Here is a 19,609-nt window from a genome sequence, read left to right on the forward strand (position 1 = left end):
ACTTACTCTATGATATCGTATATTAAAACTAAGTCCCTCACTCAGAACTTCATATTCCTTTTCCTTCTTTTTTGTTTTTCCTTTTATTTGCTTACTTTTTATACAACTTGTCATCTTTCATATATGTAGTCATATAATTTACTCATGACATTTAGCATTGCTGTCCTTGAGTAATAACACAAGTACATACTCATAGGCACACATGCAGATGAGAGATAAGAGTTTTGAATCAGTGGTCCTTGTAATTGACTCTCTTTCATATCCCATGATCCCACAGAAATCAGGCATGTCATAGGTGCTTCATAGCTCTCCAGGGACTGATTGCTTTCATGGTGGTCTTTATACTGAAGTGAGTGTTCAATGCTGATACAAAGAGATCAGGGAAGGCTTCAGTGAGAAGTTGGCACTTGAGCTTCATAAGAAGTCTTAGAAGGAATGACAGAAGGAAGATTCTAAGGATGGTGGTGAGGAAAATAAAGATTGAAGAGGAATGGTTCTTATTAGACAACTGATAGACTGTGACAATAGGACTTGCAGTACTTTATGGAGCCTGAACTGTAGTCTAAGAGCAAGAAGAAAATGCCAGGTGAAAAGACCCATTGTGGTATTTGGGTTTTGGGTGAACTTAAGTGGATAGGACTGACTAACTAGAAAAGAGATTTCTAGAGGCAAATAAGTGAGTTGAGTACTGAAATCATCACACAGAAACGTGCTGCTGAGCCCCAAAGTGTCTGGAAATACAATGAAGGAAGTACTACCCTCTCATGGTTAAATCTTTATGTTTGTAATACACAATGTCATAAAATTTCAACTTATAGACTTGGCTGCATGTACATTCTAGTATGCCAATAATGAGACTAAAGATATCTCAGTCTTGAACATAACATGTCTGTGGGCAATGCTAATCCCTTTTCTATTCTAAAGAGAAATCTTTCTGGAGGTTTGTTGTCCAAAATACCTACAGACATAGAAAAAAAGCAGTCAAAAGCAGACAGCAGGTAGTAGCAAGCCAGGCAAGCAAGCCCAGCCAAGCACTGCTGACTGCCTCCTCATGGGGCAGAGAGCTGTTTGCTCTGCTACCAGGAAGGGAAAACCTGCTCTCACTATAGTTAATCTTCTGTTGCCACTATCTGGTCAGTAAGAGAACTAGGAAAAGTGTCAGCACAGCAAACCCAGCACACCTCTGAGCCTGCTCTGCCCCAAGGATAAATACAACCATTTCCTTTTCTATAGAAGAGCAGACATCACCTGACTAACCTCTAAGGAAAGGCCCCACCCTCTCCTCCAGGACAAAGATTCATCATCTGACTGGGCTTTTCTGGAGAGACTGGAGCCAACCAGCTAGCTACTTTGGCAGGAAACAAATTCAATTGCCCTAAGGAGATTTTTTTTCCCTTAAGGTTTTTATTTGTTTACTTTTATGGCAGGGCAGGAGAAAAGATTGATATACTTTATAATGCTCAACAATACTGCATGCACTAAGATGCATCAAAGCCAGTTCTCTATGGAAGAGGTCTAGAATTATGATAAAAAACATGGAATTTAAGAGACGTGGGGGAAGGTGTGAACTGTGGACTCCTTTGTCTAGGCCTCAGTCTTGCTATATGAAATGGAAACAGCGGAGTAAACGCCTTCTGACAGTTTGTAATCAAAGGAGACAACATGCTAACAGTTTCAGAATGTCACCTAAGAGGTCACTGTCAGTTTCTAGCCCTTCTTCTCTTAGAGCAGATGTCTCTGTTGTCTGACATCAGATAAGACTAGGGTACAACAAACAAGGGGATAAGCAAATAGATTTGTCTGGAAGAAGCCTAGTCATACCTCCTCCTACCACAATCAAGCTCTGGTTCACACTAATACTAGCAGTGGTCTGCTGTCTAATTACTGACAATACTACTCGCAGCACACACATATAGGCCACCTTAGATATCAAGTCTGGCTGGTTTGGACTGAGGAGGAAAGAGATCCTCTCTTCTCCCTACTCCAGTCCCTATTCTGTATCACTGTGCTCTCTGAGAGCCTACAATGCATTTCTCCCTTCCTTGAGTGTTAAATAGGCTTCATTAGCTTTGGGCTGGAAAGAAGTTGGGTGGTGTGTGAGAAAAGGGGGAAAGAAGAGGGAAACATGTAGATCAAGAGCTCAGTTAACAAAATCTCACTGCAGCTGAAAGCACTGACTCCAATTATCCAGCATCACAGCAGGATGGACACTGAAATTTGACTCTTATCCAAATATTTTATTTAATTATAATTAACCTGGTGACTGATGGAGAGCAAACATTGCTTGAAACATAGCATTATTTCAAGATAGTCTCCCTCTTTCCCACCCAAGAATCCCTCACAACTAAACAATAGAATTGATGTTAACAAATATTCTGGAGTCAGTCAGAAATCTCTTTGTAGACATAGCTCACTTGTAACCATTGTACCTCCTTCCAAATGAAGGGTATGGATCTTTATAATCACACAAGAAATCAAAACAGAGACAGTCTCCATGGCCTGGTGTCCCCTTTCTAATTTCTGGCCAAAAGCTACTGGTTTCTTTGTGAGCACTGACCTCACCATCTCCAGGATGTTTGTACTATAAGCTTTGTGTCAGCACAGGACTGCTGCACAGCTCAGCCAGCCTGTCCTTACTACTTTCTGTCTTTGCCTTTTGGACATTCTTTAAGTAAGAACATCATGGTGGGTGGATATGGACCCAGGGGGTCTGCTCAAACTACTGCACCAAACCAAGGACAATACACGCAGTAAACATTGAACCCCTACTCAGATCCAGCCAAGGGACAAGACATTATCCACAGTTATGTCTAGAGCGGGAACTGACTCTAACATGAACTCTGGTGCCCCATATTTGACCACTTTCCCTTGGTGGGGAGGCCTGATGGCATACAGAGAAAGGATAAGCAGGCTACCAGGATGAGACTTGGTAGACTATGACCATATGGTGAGGCAGAGGGTCCCCTTTGGTCACAGACCTAGAGGAGAGGAAAAAGGTGAAAGCAGGAGGGAGGGAGGAACGGGAGGATAAAAGTGAAGGGAAAACAATTGAGATGTAATCTGAATAAATAAATTAATTAAATAAAAAATACGACTCCCCACAAAAGCACATATTCTTCATTGTGCACTAGTGACATTTGAAGGAAACTTCTTCAGCTCTCTGTGAACTGGTCAGTTAGGTGGCTAGTTCCTTATCATCCTTTGAGTAGCAATTTCTACGATGACTTCAAGAAACCTTTACTGGACTGACCATTATACTGGACACATTGGCATTTCCTATTATATATTTCTCTTCCACCCAAGCTGGTCAGTTTCTTGTAAAGAGCATCCTGTCAGGAGTTTAGCATCAGGATTTGTCCAGTTTTACACATGCAGGTGCATTTAAAGATCTATCAAGGATTTCTCTATTTTCACATCACTACTGTCTATACATTGCATTGCTCTCCCATCAGGTTTACATAGTAAAGCAAATTACACAGAAATGGTGCTTATTCAGTATTAACACTTTTTTTTCTCCTTTGGTTAAATGGGGACAGGTGGTAAACAGTATGGCCAGGTGACTACCATGAACAGAAGAAGAAGAAGAAGAAGAAGAAGAAGGAGGAGGAGGAGGAGGAGGAGGAGGAGGAGGAGGAGGAGGAGGAGAAAAAGATTACATTCCTTATCTATTGAACAGACTTCAGGGATGCCTGAAGGTGGACAAGGACTGGGTGACATACAGGTTCACCTCAGAAGCCCTACACTCTGCACTGGCAGTTGCTCCTATTCAAAACCATTCTTTTCTATCCTTACCGACACCCCCATGTTACTAGCAAAGGAAAACAGAAGCAAGAAGCACGAGGAGCTAGTCAAAGTGACAGAGTAGGTCAGAGCACTTCAAGTTCATAGAAGCTTTACACTTATGGGTTATTTTTGGACTCATCTACCCACTCATATCACAGCACAAAGGACTGAATCTCTGGAGGGATAAATGACCTGTTCAAGGTCGCAGTGAGCCATGGCAGAGATTACTAGATCCTAGCACTCAGATTCCATGCTACATTTTAGCACTCAGGCTCTCCTCAAATTTCCTTTCACGGTTTTCTGTGCATACTAGCTCAGGTGTTTCTGCTACAGAAAGTGTCCCCAAAATATCCTCAAGTTTACAGAAGTGTCTTTCTTTCCTATTGTCATCACATCGTCTCCACACTTATAGGCACCACTAAACAGCATGCCCTTGACAGGCCAGAATCCTAGGACTTGATCATTTAATTCAAGAGTCCTTTTTCAAACCCCACAACTCAGCTCACTGACACAGTGGAGACTCCTACCAAGGTGGTTTCTTTTCTTATTGATGCATCTCTCTACCCAGCTCCTTATCCTATATAAATAGCATACTTTGTTCAGGATGCCAATCTGACAACTGCCAAGAATATAAGCATCCAATAGATTAGGATACCGATTCCAGTTCTACTACTTACTTACAGTGTGACTTTCTACTGGAACCTCTAAGAATGCTTTCTCATCTATCAAATGGGAATAAACAATAGTTCATACTCCACATTATTTTGTGCAAATTAATAATACATGGCAAGAGTAAAATGCTCAGCATGACATTAAAGATTCAAGAACTACTTGCTATTCCTTGATCACTTTTACGGAAATTTTACTTTGTCAATGCCATCGACAGAATCAGATTCAAAATAAGAGGCCCAGGCATGGAAACTTGGGTGATCATCCACATCTAAAACGAACTACCATTTACGAAAAGCAGGTATGAGTTACTGGGAGAACACAAAGATACAATAAGGAGGGGATCCAAAGGAAAAGATTCCCCCTCCATCAAGAATTACCAATAACAAAGCCAATAAGTCTAATAAAAACAAGAATGGAGTAGGGGAAGATTTCTTTAGTGAATAAGGATGCTAGACAGTGTATACAGAGAATTACCTTAAGGCCCGCCAACTAGGTTTTTGCAACCTTTAATGAAATCAGCAACACTGAGCCCAGGACCCAGGACTAAACCATGGCAGGAAAGGCTTTGCCAGACATCATCATCCCCTACTGGTGGCTCCACACTTCCCACTAGTGGCAGAATTTGAGCCCCAATTTTTGTAAGCATACTGTTACTGCCCCCACCCCACCCCCAAGAACAGTGTGACTTACAGTCCTGGTGAAAATGTAGCCTAACTGGCCAGAAGCAAAAGCTAGACAGCCTGAATAAAGGTTCAGAGGTGCAATGGGGCTGCTGTAGCAGCTTGGAGAAGAGGTACCTATAAATAACTTACACTGCCCACCCCTCCTGGTGCTGCCACCGGCCCTCATTGCCAGCCAGCCTGGCCCTCTAAGAGCTCATTGTGAACCCCATGTTTACATGCAAACAGTCGAAGACCAACACAAATAAAAAGCCCACGTCTCCCTACACAGCTCCTGCTATACCCTGCCATCTGCTGAGTACCTCGCTAGCCAAATCCCTGTCGGGAGCTCTTGAGCTGCCAATGCAGGACTCTGGGGTGGGAAGGGGGGGTGGAGGTGGGAACCCAATTCCCTGTGTGGGCCCAAATAAGCTTAGTGCAGCCAAAAGGGCAAGTATCTGGCCAATTCAGGGGTGAGAAGGTCATCAGACAACTAGCTCCTGGCTGTACTTCAATAGAAGGCCCCAAATGGGAGGTACTAGGGACTCTCAAGCTTATTCTGAGGGGCTTGTGACTTACAGCTCAGGGCTCTGCTTCACTCTACTGAGGCACCACCCATCTCCTTGAAAGCCAAAGTTTACAATGGCAAGGACTGCTAGCTCCAAGAATTTTGGGTGCATCTCTAAAGCTAGCTGGACCTGATCCCCACATCTTTGATGAACTGGAATGCTCTAGAATTCAGACTGCCAATGCAAGCACTACTCAAGGGTCTGCACTCTTTCTTCTCTACCTGAATGGATGTACAGGAGAATCTTCACTTCTGGCATCTCAAAGCTTGAAGGAGAGACATGTCAGGATGAACGGAAGGGGCCATGATAGAAAATGGTGAGAACAGCTCCTGTGTATATAGAGAGAGCACACCTACACATAAAGCAATGGTACTCTCAGAAACTCCATACAGACCCTCCTGCATCCCCTTCCTTGGAGGTGAGCAGCCCATGGATGCACGTGGGGAAGACTACAGTGAGTTTAGGTGCCTGTGTCTGTGCTGCATGCTTTGTGTGCTCATGATGATGATGAAAAGGAGGAGGAGAAGGAGGAGGAGGAGGAGAAGGAGGAGGAAGGATGGAAAGAAGGGAGAGGGAAGGGTGGGAGTTTGTGCCATACTCCAGAAGCTCTGCCACAGGAAGTCCCTTGAGAACCTGTCAGGAGGTCTCCTACTTTGCCCCCTCCAGAAAGCTCCGCATACTCAAGTAATACAGCTAATAGAAAAGCACAGGGCCCACAAACCTGGTGACCAGCCTGGCTGCAGGCGCAAATGAGCAAAGGGGGAGGGGCAAAATGAAAGAGATAGGAGGGAGGGTATTACAAAATACACTGGGAAAACCTCATGGCTCTGAGGACTGAAATCTAGTCCATTACTATGTAAGTCTTTGCCAGAAAGCAGAGAGTTAACCTCGGAAGTTCCGAACTGCCACCTAAGGATGCCAGCCACTAAAATCCGCCACTTCATGACACAGGCACAAGATTCAGATCTCCAGAAATCAAGCGTCCCGCAGAAGCTTCTTCATGCGAGCCCTTGGCGCCTCTCTCGCACAGTTGTTGGCCTGACTCAGACAACCAATCGGGCCCCGCGCCCCCAAGAGGGGAGGGGAGAGCCAGCGAGCAGTGAGCGCGGGAGAGCTAAGGGGAACAACATTTTTGTAAACGCTCTCTGAGATAATTAAGCTATCAATTACCCGGGTGGGAAATCAGCCGCGCTTCCCACAGCTCCACCGAAGGGCCGACTCCTCCGGGATTCGCGCCGGGAATCAGCAGGCGGCAAGCTGCTGGCGAACTTTCTGATTAACTTTTCTATTTGAGCCCCTACCCCCATCAGTCTCCTCTCCTGTCCTTTTTCTCGCCTTTATTATTATTAGCCCAGTAAGGGAACAGCGGCGACAAGCCTACTTGTGACTAGGAGGAATGGAGTAGAGAGAAGGTGATAAGGAAAAGGGGGCTGAGGGAGGAGAATCTAGAAGTGGTGAGCTTGGGCTAACTATACCAGCCCTCAAACATTACTCAATCGATTTCAATTCCTATTTACAGAAGGCCAAAACCAAAGCTCATAAGGGAAGCGACTTAGCCAAGGTCACCAAGCCCATGCGAAGGCAGAGCTTTTGAAGACTGAGTCTTTCCATGATCACTTAGCTACTCTGTTTCTGATCTTGAGAAAAACCGTCTGGAAGGGCAGAATCCACAACTCCAAGACCAGAGATGGGCTGGACAAGTGAAGCTGTCATGAAGATCGGTACATGGCTTGACCATGAGCTGGCTTCAGGACAAGGGTCTTCCTCGCCAAGTACCTAGTCAGAGCACACCGAGTGACTTGGGGTCTCCTGCTGTCAGGATGCAAGGGGCGGAGCTCAGAGAATAGATCGCCAAGCTGAGAGCCAGGTCCTCACTGCGGGACCATTGGCACGCCCCCGGGGCTCCCAGAGCGCGCGCGCTCCAGGACCTCTGCCCTACACTCCTTTCCAACCACCTGTGTGCCCTCCGGGCCCCTTGGCTGCCCTTTGCCATCCAGCCCCGTTGGGGCAGCCTGAAGCGGGGATCCCCAGGGCGCCCCCACCCGTCCTGTTCTGGGTTCCTTGGGACTCCGCGTGTGCGGAGCCTACCCTTCCTTACCCAGGGTGAAGAAGGGGAGCTCGGTGTTGTCCAGGTCATCTTGTACCGCGATGCGCCCGGGGAGCTCATTACGCACAAAGAGCAGGAGACGAGACTCCGCGCCTGTGCCAGCTGAGCCCGCGGAGCCAGGGGACGCGGCGGCGGCTGCAGCGGAGGCAGCTCCGGCCCCGGCTCCGGTCCCGGCCCCGGTCCCGGCCGAGGCCCCAGCGCGGGCTCCGCTCCAGCCGATATCGCTTTCCCGCAAAGCGGGCAGCGTGGATACTGTGACTGTCTTGAGCCGGCATGGACTGTCGGGCTCCCGCGAGGCAGCGGCGGTGGCGCCGGCCAGCAGCGGCGGCGGCGGTAGCAAAAGCAGAAACAGCAACAGCAGCGGCGGCGGCGGTGGCGGCGGCGGCCCCGGGTGGAAGCCTAGCCTCGGCCACCCTAGAAGCCCCAAGCCGGGGCCCGGGCTGCGCCGGGCGCCGGCAGCGGCCATGGCGGGAGGGGCTGCGGTGCTGCGGGCGGTGGCAGCGGTGGCAAAGACGGAAGAAGCAGCAGCAGTGGAGACAGCGGACACTGAAGCGAACCAGGACGCCCGAGCTAAGGAGCCTAGAGAGACACTAGCCAGCAGCCCCTAGCTCTGGGCTCCGCCTCCCGATTGGCCCTGGACCGCCCCCCCGCGCCGCCTCCCCGCGCCCCGCCGTCGGCCCCCCTTCTCCGGCTCCTCTGGTGGACCCTGGGCGATTTGGAAGCTCCGCCTGTCCTCGTACAGGTCTCAGTAGGTCCCTCCCCTTTCTCCCACCCCCACCCCCACCCCCATACAGGCTGCGAGGGGGTTCTTCAGCTCCAACACCTTTTTCTAAAATCCTTAACACTTGGGGACCCCCTTGCATCCCTTTCAATCTTTCCTGGCTTAACTCAACTACCCTAGCTTCACCCTACCCTTGGCTCAAGACCCAGGTGGCACCGAGGGAAGCACCTTAGCCAAGGTTATTCCTTCCCAGGGGTTGAGTACCCCTCTGGGTAGCCAAGGCAACTTTCTCTGCCTCAACACCAATTTCAAGAACAAGTCTCTTCAATCCTCTACCCTGTTCTGGGTTCTGAAATAAGTTCCCACGGGCATCAAGAAGCCCTTCCTAACCCACTTGTCTGCAATCTGAACTCCACCTCACTCCTCTGTCTAGGTCTGGGTTATTGCATTAAATGCTAGTGAACACCTAAGGCTTGCTTTGAACCTCATTCTCCAATACCCTCCCCACCAGCTGACTCCAAGGAGCTGCTTTGGCCTCTAGCTGATTCCATGCCAAGCAGCCCACTCTGGCACTGTTACTCTGAATCCTAGCTCCAAGCTTGGAGCAGCTCTACTTGGCTGCTTCTACTCTCAGTGCGAAATTCCTGAAAAGGGTGTTAGGGAGAGACCTATGCTAGCTCCCTAGGCTTCTGGGTCCTTTCCCAGTTCCCACAGGAAAGTGCTGTTCACTCACCAACTCTGAACTAACTCTCTCTCTCTCTCTCTCTCTCTCTCTCTCTCTCTCTCTCTCTCTCTCTCTCTCTCTTTCTCTCCCTCCCTCTCTCTCTCTATCTTTCCCCCTCCCTGCTTCCCTCCCTCCCCTAAAGATTCAAGTTTAATGGTAAATCTGTGTCTTCCAATATAGCACCCACTGGCCCTAGGCTGGTTTCAGTTTCTAACCTAGATACTTCAGTCCTGCACCCAAAGGGAGCCCTAGACTCTGCAAGACAGGAGCTTCCACACTCCCACACTCCCCTTTGCCTTCTTAGAGTTTTCTGCATGCCTCTTTCTGTTCTCTCTTTCATCTCTGCGCTCTTTCCCTTCTTCCCTGTATTGACTTTAATCTTATAAATGCCTCCTTCCTATAATGTGTGAGCCATTTTCCTACTCTGCACAGCTTGGCCACCTGTACCTTACTGCAATCTTGCTTAACATTGGCAGTTTTGTTTTTGTGTTTGTTGTTTTATCCCAACTTTTCTCTTTCTGCCTCTTTCCCCTTAGCTTCCACATGGGTTATTTTCTTTTTCTTCTTCTTCTTCTTCTTGTTCTTCTTCTTCTTCTTCTCCTCCTCCTCCTCCTTCTTCCTCTTCTTCTTCCTTCACCACTTTTTAAAACTGTTTCTAAGCCTTTGGGAAAAGGTAGATAACTAAAACATAGGTTTGGGCCCTTTTCTATCTGTTAGATTGTGCATATGTAAGCTTTATACATAACCTTAATATACTGAGGTGGGTGTCATTATTCTCATTTTCTGGAGTAAAAAGGAAAATGAAAACAAACAAATGGAACCTGAAATCAGGAAGTCAGGGAAGTGGAGAAACTTTTGCAGGTAGCTTGGCTGAAAATTTGGTTTTGAACTGCCAATCTCTAAGCCTTGCCTGTTTTTAAGAAATTGGAATGTCCTCGGTGACCTTGGAGGTTGAGTCCCTTTCTGCTTTGAGGTTTTTCAAGGATGCTTCGCCTGTGCCCATTTACTTATCTGTGAACCCAAGGGGCAGAGAGTGGCATCTAGCCTTTCAAGCCCTGTGATTTTAAATGGTCTTCTGCCTCTCTGATGCTTGCTCCAGCTCCTTTACTCCTCCAGAGATGCCGCCCTGCCTCAGTCAGTCTCTCCTTTGTGCCCTTAAATCCGCCACTCTCCTCTGCCATGGGGCTTTCTGATTCTCTATGCCCCTTTCTTCAAATATGCTGACATAGTCCATTTATAGAAGTGCACGCTAGGGAAAAAAAGGGCTCCCTTATGTAAGGCAGAGTCTGTGCAAGTCCTTCATGGACCTCTGATACAAAGGCCTGCCAAGAAAGACGAATTCTTTCATTCATTCATTCATTCATTCACCAACAAATACCCTCCATCAAGCACAATATGGGGTGCAGTGATAGATAAAGACAACTACTACCTTTAGAGAGCTAAAAAATGATATGTGAGGGAGGTCTAGGGAAGACACCTGTACAGAAATATCTCAGGTACCACAGGCAGATAGGCAGGAAGGCAAACTCTGTGAGGTCTTGGGATTCCAACTTGGAAAAATCAGAGCAAGCTTCCCAGAGGTGGCAGAACTGGAGATAAGCCATCAATGCTGGCAGCCTGCTATGAGTCTTACAGCTTAAAGCCCCACTGCAACTGTTTAGCTTCTAAATGGATCTTTTCCCTGTATCAGAAAGCGCTTCACAGCCAGAGGTACGGAACAAGAAGAAGCTAAATTGTCTAGATACTTTATAAGCCTCCACTGAAGTTCAGGCTTGGACACGTGATGCTGACTTTATGAATCAGGCTGAGCTACTCAAGATGCAGGGAGGCAAAGTGGCATTATGCAGAATACATTAAGGGCCAAAGTGTCAGCATTTGGGGCAATTGCATCCAGATTTCATTTCTTGTAGAAGTAGTCTCACTGTTTGGAGCCTGGTGTCTTGGCACAAACCAATGACAAACCTTGGTGAATTGCCCCGTCTGGTGTATAGTGTGACTGCTGTTTCAATAATATCTCCACCAGGCCTGTTCTATGTTGTGACTTTTAATCTGTGTTCTGGACTTCAGGGATTCCTAGACCAGACCCTGGACTCGTTTGATGATTCTATATGATCCACAGAATTTTGGATTCTCTTTCTGTTTAAATTATTCAGAATTAGTTTCCGTTGCTTACAACTCAGACATCTGTCAAAGCACATGGAAATGTAGAAACAGCAGGCCAAAAGGGCAAAGATTATGGTGGGAAATAGAGGAAACCCAGTGAGGAGGGGGAGAAGAGAGTAGAAAAAGGGAGGAGGAAAGCAATACAGAAAAGTCTATCACTGAGCACAGAATCAACATTAGTGTCCAATCTGGAGTGACCACAGGAAAAGAAATAGGTTTCCAAGCATATGCACCCTGACTCCAGAACGTGTGTACCAAGGGATGATGAAACTTTGTCCCTCACACACAGTAGGTGTTCAGTTAATTCTAATTACTATTTCATACACGATCTCAGAAACATCTGGAGTAAGACTTTTAAATCTACAATTCACTCACAGATGTGAGCTCTCAAGAATGATGGGAAAGTTGACTTTAATCTCACAGTCTCCAAGAAGCAGAAAACAGAAGTATCTGACTCTTCAGCTTCCATTCTCTCTGCCTTGGGCAGTCCTTCCCCAGACTCGGCTCAGTTCCCTCCATCTTTGAGTCCTTCCTTGTCCCTGTAGTTGATGGCACTGCTCCTTCCCTTACAGCCCCTCTCTTTCCTTCTCACTCCTGCTCACTTCAAGATTAGTTTAATGACTTGTACTTCATTATTGGCTTAAGTGCTTGTTGTCTAGAGGCCCTAGACCTCCATTTCTGACTCCAACTCCTGCTTCCCGCGCCCACAAGATTTCCTATAGCTTCTTCATCTCCTGCATTTCACATTTGCATACCTAGATCAATTTGTAAGGTTACTTCCTTTTTTCCTCATCTCCCACACTTGATTTCATTTTACAAAATTTTCTTTGTTTACACTACATGGCATCATTGGAAACCAGGGACTGGAAAGGGAACTTCTGCTTACACATAAACTTAGCTAATTTACCTACTGGGTGAGGCCCCTTAATGATACCTGCTGGACCTTTTGATTTCTCATTTGTGAGACAAGCAAGACACTCCCCACCTCCCAGGGTCATTATAGAAATTAAATGAGATCATGCCTAGGAAACTATCTCACATCACCTATGAAGCTCTCATTAATGTTACAAGTGAATCCAATTGCCTTATGGCATCTTACCTGCTGTTTTTTCTCTTCCAATCTCCTGTTACAGAGTTGCCATGACCATTAGCCCCTTCCCCGCCATACAGAGAACTCTTTTCTATTATCCAAGTATTTCAAGCTTCTGGACACAGCATTTTCTCACACTCCCCTCTCTACCTGCCGAGATCTTTCTTTGCCTTCACCTAGCCAATTCCACTCTGTATATCAATTAATAAAGTATGTTCCTTAACATGGCCTCCTAGGCAGCCTATTACCCACTCTCTGTTTTCCAACTCCATGTCCTTTTATGATTCAACATAGTTTTTTTTTTTATTGAGCTTATTTAATATTTTAATCTTAGTCAATTCACTAGTGTAGTTTCCGGGTAGGATATATTTTCCCACTAGACTGTGAGCTTTAATACACCAAACATGTGGCTGGTGGGGGTGGGCACTGCTCAGTCAGTAAAATGCTTGCCTTGCAAGTATGATGACCTGTATTCACTCCCCAGGAAGTGCATAGAAAGCAAATCATGGTGAGATGTTCTTGTAACACCACTGCTGGGAAGGCAAACTCAGGAGGATCTATGAGACTTACTGGCCAATAAGACTATCCCATTGGATAAGCTACAGGTCAATAACTGGAAAAAAATTGTGGGCAGGGGCAGGGAACATCTGAAGAATGAGCCTAAGGTTGTTCTTTCATCTCTACGTGTACTTATACACATGTGTACGTGTACTCACCAACTACATTTATGCACACATATGTGAACTTTTAGACCAACATACACAAACATATCAGAGCTGCATTATTTGCCATTGTTTGTATACCTGAGCCAATGCACTAACCATCAGAGAATAGACACACAAAATAAATATTGTGCTAACAAATGATAGGGGATTCTTAAGATTTTGTGGTGAGACAGTGTTCACAACAGCTACTAACTATACTTCTACAAATAATAAAATAGACCATTATACACACACACACACACACACACACACACACACACACACACACACACACATACACACACACTCACAAGCATAAAGAAAACATCCTTCTGTCTGTCTGCATGTCCTTATTCTCCCTTCCTCCCTCCCTCCCTCCCTCCCTCCCTCCCTCTACCCACCCTCTCTCTTCTAACTTGCAGTGATTCTAGTAATTTTTTAGATAGCACCCTTCAAGATGATCTGTAGGCCACAAATAAGCTCCAGTTCAGGACAAAAGAATACTATCTCAGGTTCCATCTCTATGCTGTCTGAGCTCAGTCTTCCATCAATCCTTTGGGCTTAGGGATCTCCACCATCTGTTTTCTTTGGTTTCAATCACTGCCTTCTCTGTAACTCACTTCCTCAGTTTAATCCTGTTTTGATCTGCCCAGTACCTTGCCTCCATTCATCACTGAGCATAGCCTGTTTCATCTCCTTCTCTTCACCGTCTTCACCTCAGTTCTGCCAATCTGTGGGCATAGAGGCCTGTGCTGAGCCTAGCCCCATCAGGCGGTTTAGGATCAATGACAACATTAAGGTTGACCTTAAAGCTTTTCCTTTTATTGTCCCTGGATCTAAAATAGATCACTATAAATATATCTGTTGCTGCTATTTCTTTGGCACAGATAGAGGTCTCTCCTAATGCTGTAAGTTCAAATTATTTTCTCTACTACTTACTAGCCAGCTAAATTCTTTGTCAAGACTCATAACTGTAGAGGCTTCATTCCTTACCTATAGGAGAAGATAATGAGGAGGTATAATGAGGTAGGAGGTACAAATGGGATAACTCAGTATATTTAGCACACAGTCACTTATTCCTAATAGTAGTCGTAGCTTGTGTCCAACTTCATACAGCTATTTATTTGGTCATCTGTGACCTCTGTCTCTTTACTTTGATCTCTCTATTTCTCATTTACATTTTCAGACCATTCCTGCTAGGTCTCATTTAGAGAAAGCTTGTACCATTGTCTCCAAGTTCTTCTTTTCATGAAAAATGAAAGGATATTTTCATCACCAGTGCCATTCTTTATTTCCTCTCTCAGCAGTTTGACTGATTTCTGCTTCAGTTCAGTACTTCTCTGACTCTTTCCCCTAACAATTCTCAAATTTATTATCTTTATTTTTTTCCTCTAACTCCTGCCTCTCACTACCTGCTACTTTTCCTGTCTTGGCTCTTCTAAATCACCCTCTTCTTGTTCTGTGATTTACAGCAATTCTTTCATATCTTTCTTACAGTCAAAATCCTCACAGTACTCCTTGAGAGTTTCTGTCTGTCCTCTTTCATTCTTTGGAATTTTTTTCTAGCCCACTCATCTTTAATTCATTGCCATCATTCATTTGCTTGTACCAAAATCTCTGTACCTCTTTGCCTCTTTAATCATTTAACCTACCCATGTTCTTTATTTGTTACTCTCAGAATCTTTCATCATTAACACACATTAGTGGGTGATGCCTGTTTGGACCTCTTCTTACAAATCTTAATCCTGGTGTATTCTCAGAGTCCTTCTTCTGAGTCCCATGGACTCCTCCTTTCTGGAGCATTTTCTTTCTGTTTGATTTGAAGCAGTGTGAGCGCAGTGGGGGTGGCGGGGTGGTAAGGGGGGAGTGGAGGGATGTGAGGCCTGCAGTATCTTCTTTGTATTTATTCAAGCTGAAGTGCTAACCTGGTGCATTCAAATGCATGTTGCTGATGAAGAATGTAAGCTTTATTCTCTGCTATGTTCTTCTCACTGGGCCATTTTCCTTCCTGCAGCACATTATTTTTATTGTTATATTTTGAACAGAATAGAACATCAGCATATGGTCATTGTTTCCACAACACTGACTGGATTCCTACTATGTGTTAGGCACTCACCACATTTTTTTTCCTTCATAGAATTTTCAAATCAGTATAAATTGGAATTTTAAAACCTGGCTTTACATGGGAAGCATTTGAGAACACAGAAAAGATAGGCTTTGAAAGATGCTCAGCAGTTGACATGATTTAAAATCTTTCCAACTTTGGGGTGTACAGAGAGAGTTACGTGCAAGAGTTAATAGCAGGGATGGGATGGTCATGAGTTTTTTGTAGGCAAGTTATTTGATATTAGTCCTCTCTGCTAAATTATAGCTTCCGTAAGCATAACAATCCTGTCATTCTCGTCACCAGCTGCCTGTTATATCTGAGGCCATCAGTGATGATTGTTGAATAGATAAATGAGTGCTTGCCTACAGGTTAGAAACAATTTCTTGCATAAGAGCACACTGCATTTGCATTTCAGCTGTACCGTTTAGTAAACATGTGGACTTAAATATAGTAGGGAGAGAGAAGACAGCTTCTAAAATCCTGTACGTTAGTACTTTGTTGTTCTATTATCATTTTGTCCATTTCACATATGTATACAATGTAGTTTGATCATATCCCCTCTCCGCTGTCCTAACTTACCTCTATACTGAACCTTTCTTCTTTCCAACTAGTCCCCCTCTCATTTTCATGTGGTGTGTGTGTGTGTGTGTGTGTGTGTGTGTGTGTGTGTGTGTGTGTGTGTGTGTATGCGCGCGCGCATGTGCGCACGCGCTCATGTTTACTGAAGCTTGTCACAGCTGCTGAGTGGTCATGATTGCTATGGCCATGGCACAGTGTTTCATGCGCCCCCACCCCCGCAACTTCCTCTGGATTTTACAGTGTTTTCTTCCCCTCTTTCACAGTCATCTTCTACAATGTGCTGCAGGTATGACTCTTTAGGGCTAAGGAATGAGCAGTGTTGTGTTCTTCTGTTTGCATGTTGTTTTCAATTTTTATGGAATATCTAAGAGTTGACAGTGGCAAGCCAATCAGGATATAAACGGCAGCCTTCCTACTTCCTAGCCTTGATGCCTTAGACAAGTCTTTTGTTTCTGCAAGCATCTCTTCCTCATCTAAAACTCTCAGTGATTCTGGGTTTTGATGGTGGATGCTAATTGACTGGTGGCTGAGGTGAAGCTCCAAGATGTGATTTCTAAGGATGCTTTACTTTGTTGTATCTGTTATATCAGTGATACCATTGCCCTAAAGAAACCCTTTCCTGTTTTGCTTTGTTTTGGTTTGTTTGCTTGCTTGCTTGCTTTTCCTCTTATCTCAAGGAACTCTACATGCACAGGACTCCCAGGACCATGCCTGCACATTTCTCAGGGAGGCAGAGGCCACTCCCGCTGCTGACCCACTTAGCAAGCTATATTTGATGACTATTGTGGAGATTCTGCAGACTCAGCAAAGCTGAGATTCTCTGTGTTCTCTGTGTCCCCTGAATGCAGAGCCTCACTCCATCTTCTTCTAAGAGGTTTACCATGAAATTCAAGGGAAGTTATGGGAAGTCACTCCTCTCAGGTCTGGGGCACATTTTTGTTTTTAAACTTAGGCTCTGCTCTAAAAAGGTAAAAAGAAAATCAAACTGAAAATAGCTTTCTTCTTTTTTTCTGGAATTTTCTTCCTCTCCTATGTTTCATGGAATACCACAAAATATTATTTCTAGGCATGGGGGATACTGTACAATAGTACTCACAGAAAGGGTCTAATGTGCCCCCGCATACTCATGAAGCTCTAAGGCTAGTCAGAGAAAGAGTTGCTATGAGTTCCAGCCTGGGCTGTGTGTGTGTGTGTGTGAGAGAGGGGGGGCAATAACAACAAAAGGATTACAGAAGTTGCCAGGCCATGGTGGCACATGCCTTTAATCCCAGCACCTGGGAGACAGAGGCAGGCGGATCTCTGTAAGTTCGAGTCCAGGACAGCCAAGGCTACACCCTATCTCGAAAAGCCAAAAAAAAAAAAAAAAAAAAAAAAGAAAAGAAAGTTTTAAAATGTGTTGTGCTAAACAAGAATGTGATTCTGTACAACAGCATGATGGTTACAGAAATAATTTGTAAGAAAGTGACATTAGTTAGAAACCATGAGGATGAGTAGGAGTTGTGGCAACAGGAACAGAGGTTTAAGGCAGCAGGAGCAACAGACAAAGGCCCTAAGAGAAACATGAAGTCTTGGAGCTATACATTTAATGACAGTATGGATAAAGAATTAAGAAGGAAGACAAACAGAGAAAAGAAATGATGCTCAGAAAATGAATGTGGCTTCAATTATCCAGGCCTATGTAGACCTTGATGAGGCATCTGGATTTCATTCCAATTGAAGTGGAAAGTCATGGGTGATTTTAAGGAAGGGATGGCATAGTCTTATGTACATTTTAAAACTATTTCTTTGGTTTTTGAGGTGATGGATTTGCATAGGGTAGGGGGGAGTAGCTCAGTTGGTAAAGAGCATGGATGCAAGTATGAAGACCTGACTCACAGAACCTGCATAAAAATGCAAGTGTGGTAATGACCACTTGTAATTTCAGTGCTGGAGAGGCAGGGACAGGATGCTTCTTGGGGCTGCATGGCTGGAAAATTTGGATACTTAGAACAGTTTAGGTATAGTGACAGAACCTGTCTCAAGGCAATAAGGTGAAATGTAATTAGAACAGGACACCCAATATCTTTCTTTGGCCTCCTTGCATTTGCGCAAGTGGATATACCCTACACACACACACGCATACACACACGCATACACACACACACACACACCGCTACACACACATACACACATTGCACACACAAAAATACACACCACACAACATATCACACACACACACACACCCCGCTACACACACACACACACACACACTGCTACACACACATATCACACATATACACACTGCACACACAAAAATACACACCACACAACATATCACACACACACTCCACACACCTCACACACACCACATGCACCACACATACACATACCACACATGAACACACATAACCACATGTACACAGACACATATCACAATATGCACGCACCACACTATGCCCCCACACCCCACAAATTTACACACACATACTGTATACACACCACCCCTACAGCTATATACCACACACACAGCACACAGACCACACATAGAATGGATGGAGGTGTCTAACATGGATAGACCCCCTTTCAGCTGCCCAGGCATTACCCTTTGTAGAACACAGCCTTCCTCAATGTTGCCTGATTCCAACCATGGGACCTCCCAGCTAGCTTACAGAGAAAGTGCACTACAGTGTTTCCATTGAAATTGTTTCTACTCTGTTGACTCTGGCCAATAGGATGTACTGATTTATATCTTCCTTGTTGAAACTACTCTGTATTGATTCAAATTTTGTATTCTAGGAAAGTCACATGGAACAACATTCATGAAGATACTCCGAGTGTCTGAAGGCTTTATATCTTTGTCTCTTTATCAAGGAATGACTTGCCTTTTCTGCTGCCTTGGATCTCTGGAATTAAAATAAAGCAAATACAAAAATAAACAGAAAAACACAAACAAAAATTACAAACAACAATAATAAGCCTGGATTTTCATTTACCCAGTTTCTCTCACCCTAGAGCCAAAGGAAACCTGGACACATAGTAAGCTCATAGGTTCTGGTTTATTCTCTAAGTTCAGATAGCCACTGAGATAATCTTACTGTCCGAACTTAGAAAAACTATTTGCAATCTCTGGACTTTGTTCTCTTGATCTGAAAATAAAAAGAGGATACATTTTTGTGGAATCTGAGGAAGATAGCATGAACTTAGAGAGCACAAGCTTAAAGTAGCATCTAGCCCATATTGATAATCAATATGTCTACTATCAATAAATACTTGCTATTACTGTTATGCTTCAATTTCTTGATCAGAAAAATGGTGATGAATTGAAAATTACTGTACGCTTGGTATGCTGGTGGTTTGCTTTGATGTAGTAATGCTGCCCTGATGTCATGGATATAGTGATTCATCAAGGATCTGATTCTTTGTAAAACAGGGAGAATCACAACAAAGACCTTAAAATTGTTGCAAAAATAAATTCCATAAACAATAGGAGAAATTAGTTAACAATAAGAACTATGTACATCAACTTAACACCTATAGATAAATATACAAAGCTAGGATCTGCATATGAGAAAAGATGTGGTACTTGTCTTTTTGGGTCTTGTTTACTTCATTCAGAATAATTATTTCCAGCTTTCTGTACTTCCACAACTGGTCAAAGTACAGAAAATAAGATACTGTGGCATGCTCATCCATAAATGAGACATCTACAACACACTCCCTCTCCTCAAGGCTCGTCTGTGAAGGAGGGAGAA

At 44.6% G+C, this 19,609-nt stretch overlaps 1 protein-coding gene across 3 annotated transcripts in view; it reads right to left on the bottom strand.

Annotated features, from left to right (window-relative positions):
• The window catches only part of Astn2 (astrotactin 2), a 985,961-nt gene extending 977,538 nt beyond the window's left edge, over nucleotides 1-8,423 (bottom strand). For all 3 annotated transcript variants that reach the window (XM_051163215.1, XM_051163211.1, XM_051163209.1), the window contains exon 1: nucleotides 7,782-8,423. In XM_051163215.1, the coding sequence (XP_051019172.1) occupies nucleotides 7,782-8,256 (475 nt within the window). In that variant the 5' untranslated portion in view covers nucleotides 8,257-8,423. The remainder of the gene's footprint in view (nucleotides 1-7,781) is intronic.
• Between the last annotated feature and the right edge of the window lie 11,186 nt (nucleotides 8,424-19,609).

This window comes from Acomys russatus, chromosome 2 (genome assembly GCF_903995435.1).
Source record: "Acomys russatus chromosome 2, mAcoRus1.1, whole genome shotgun sequence".
NCBI lineage: Eukaryota > Metazoa > Chordata > Mammalia > Rodentia > Muridae > Acomys > Acomys russatus.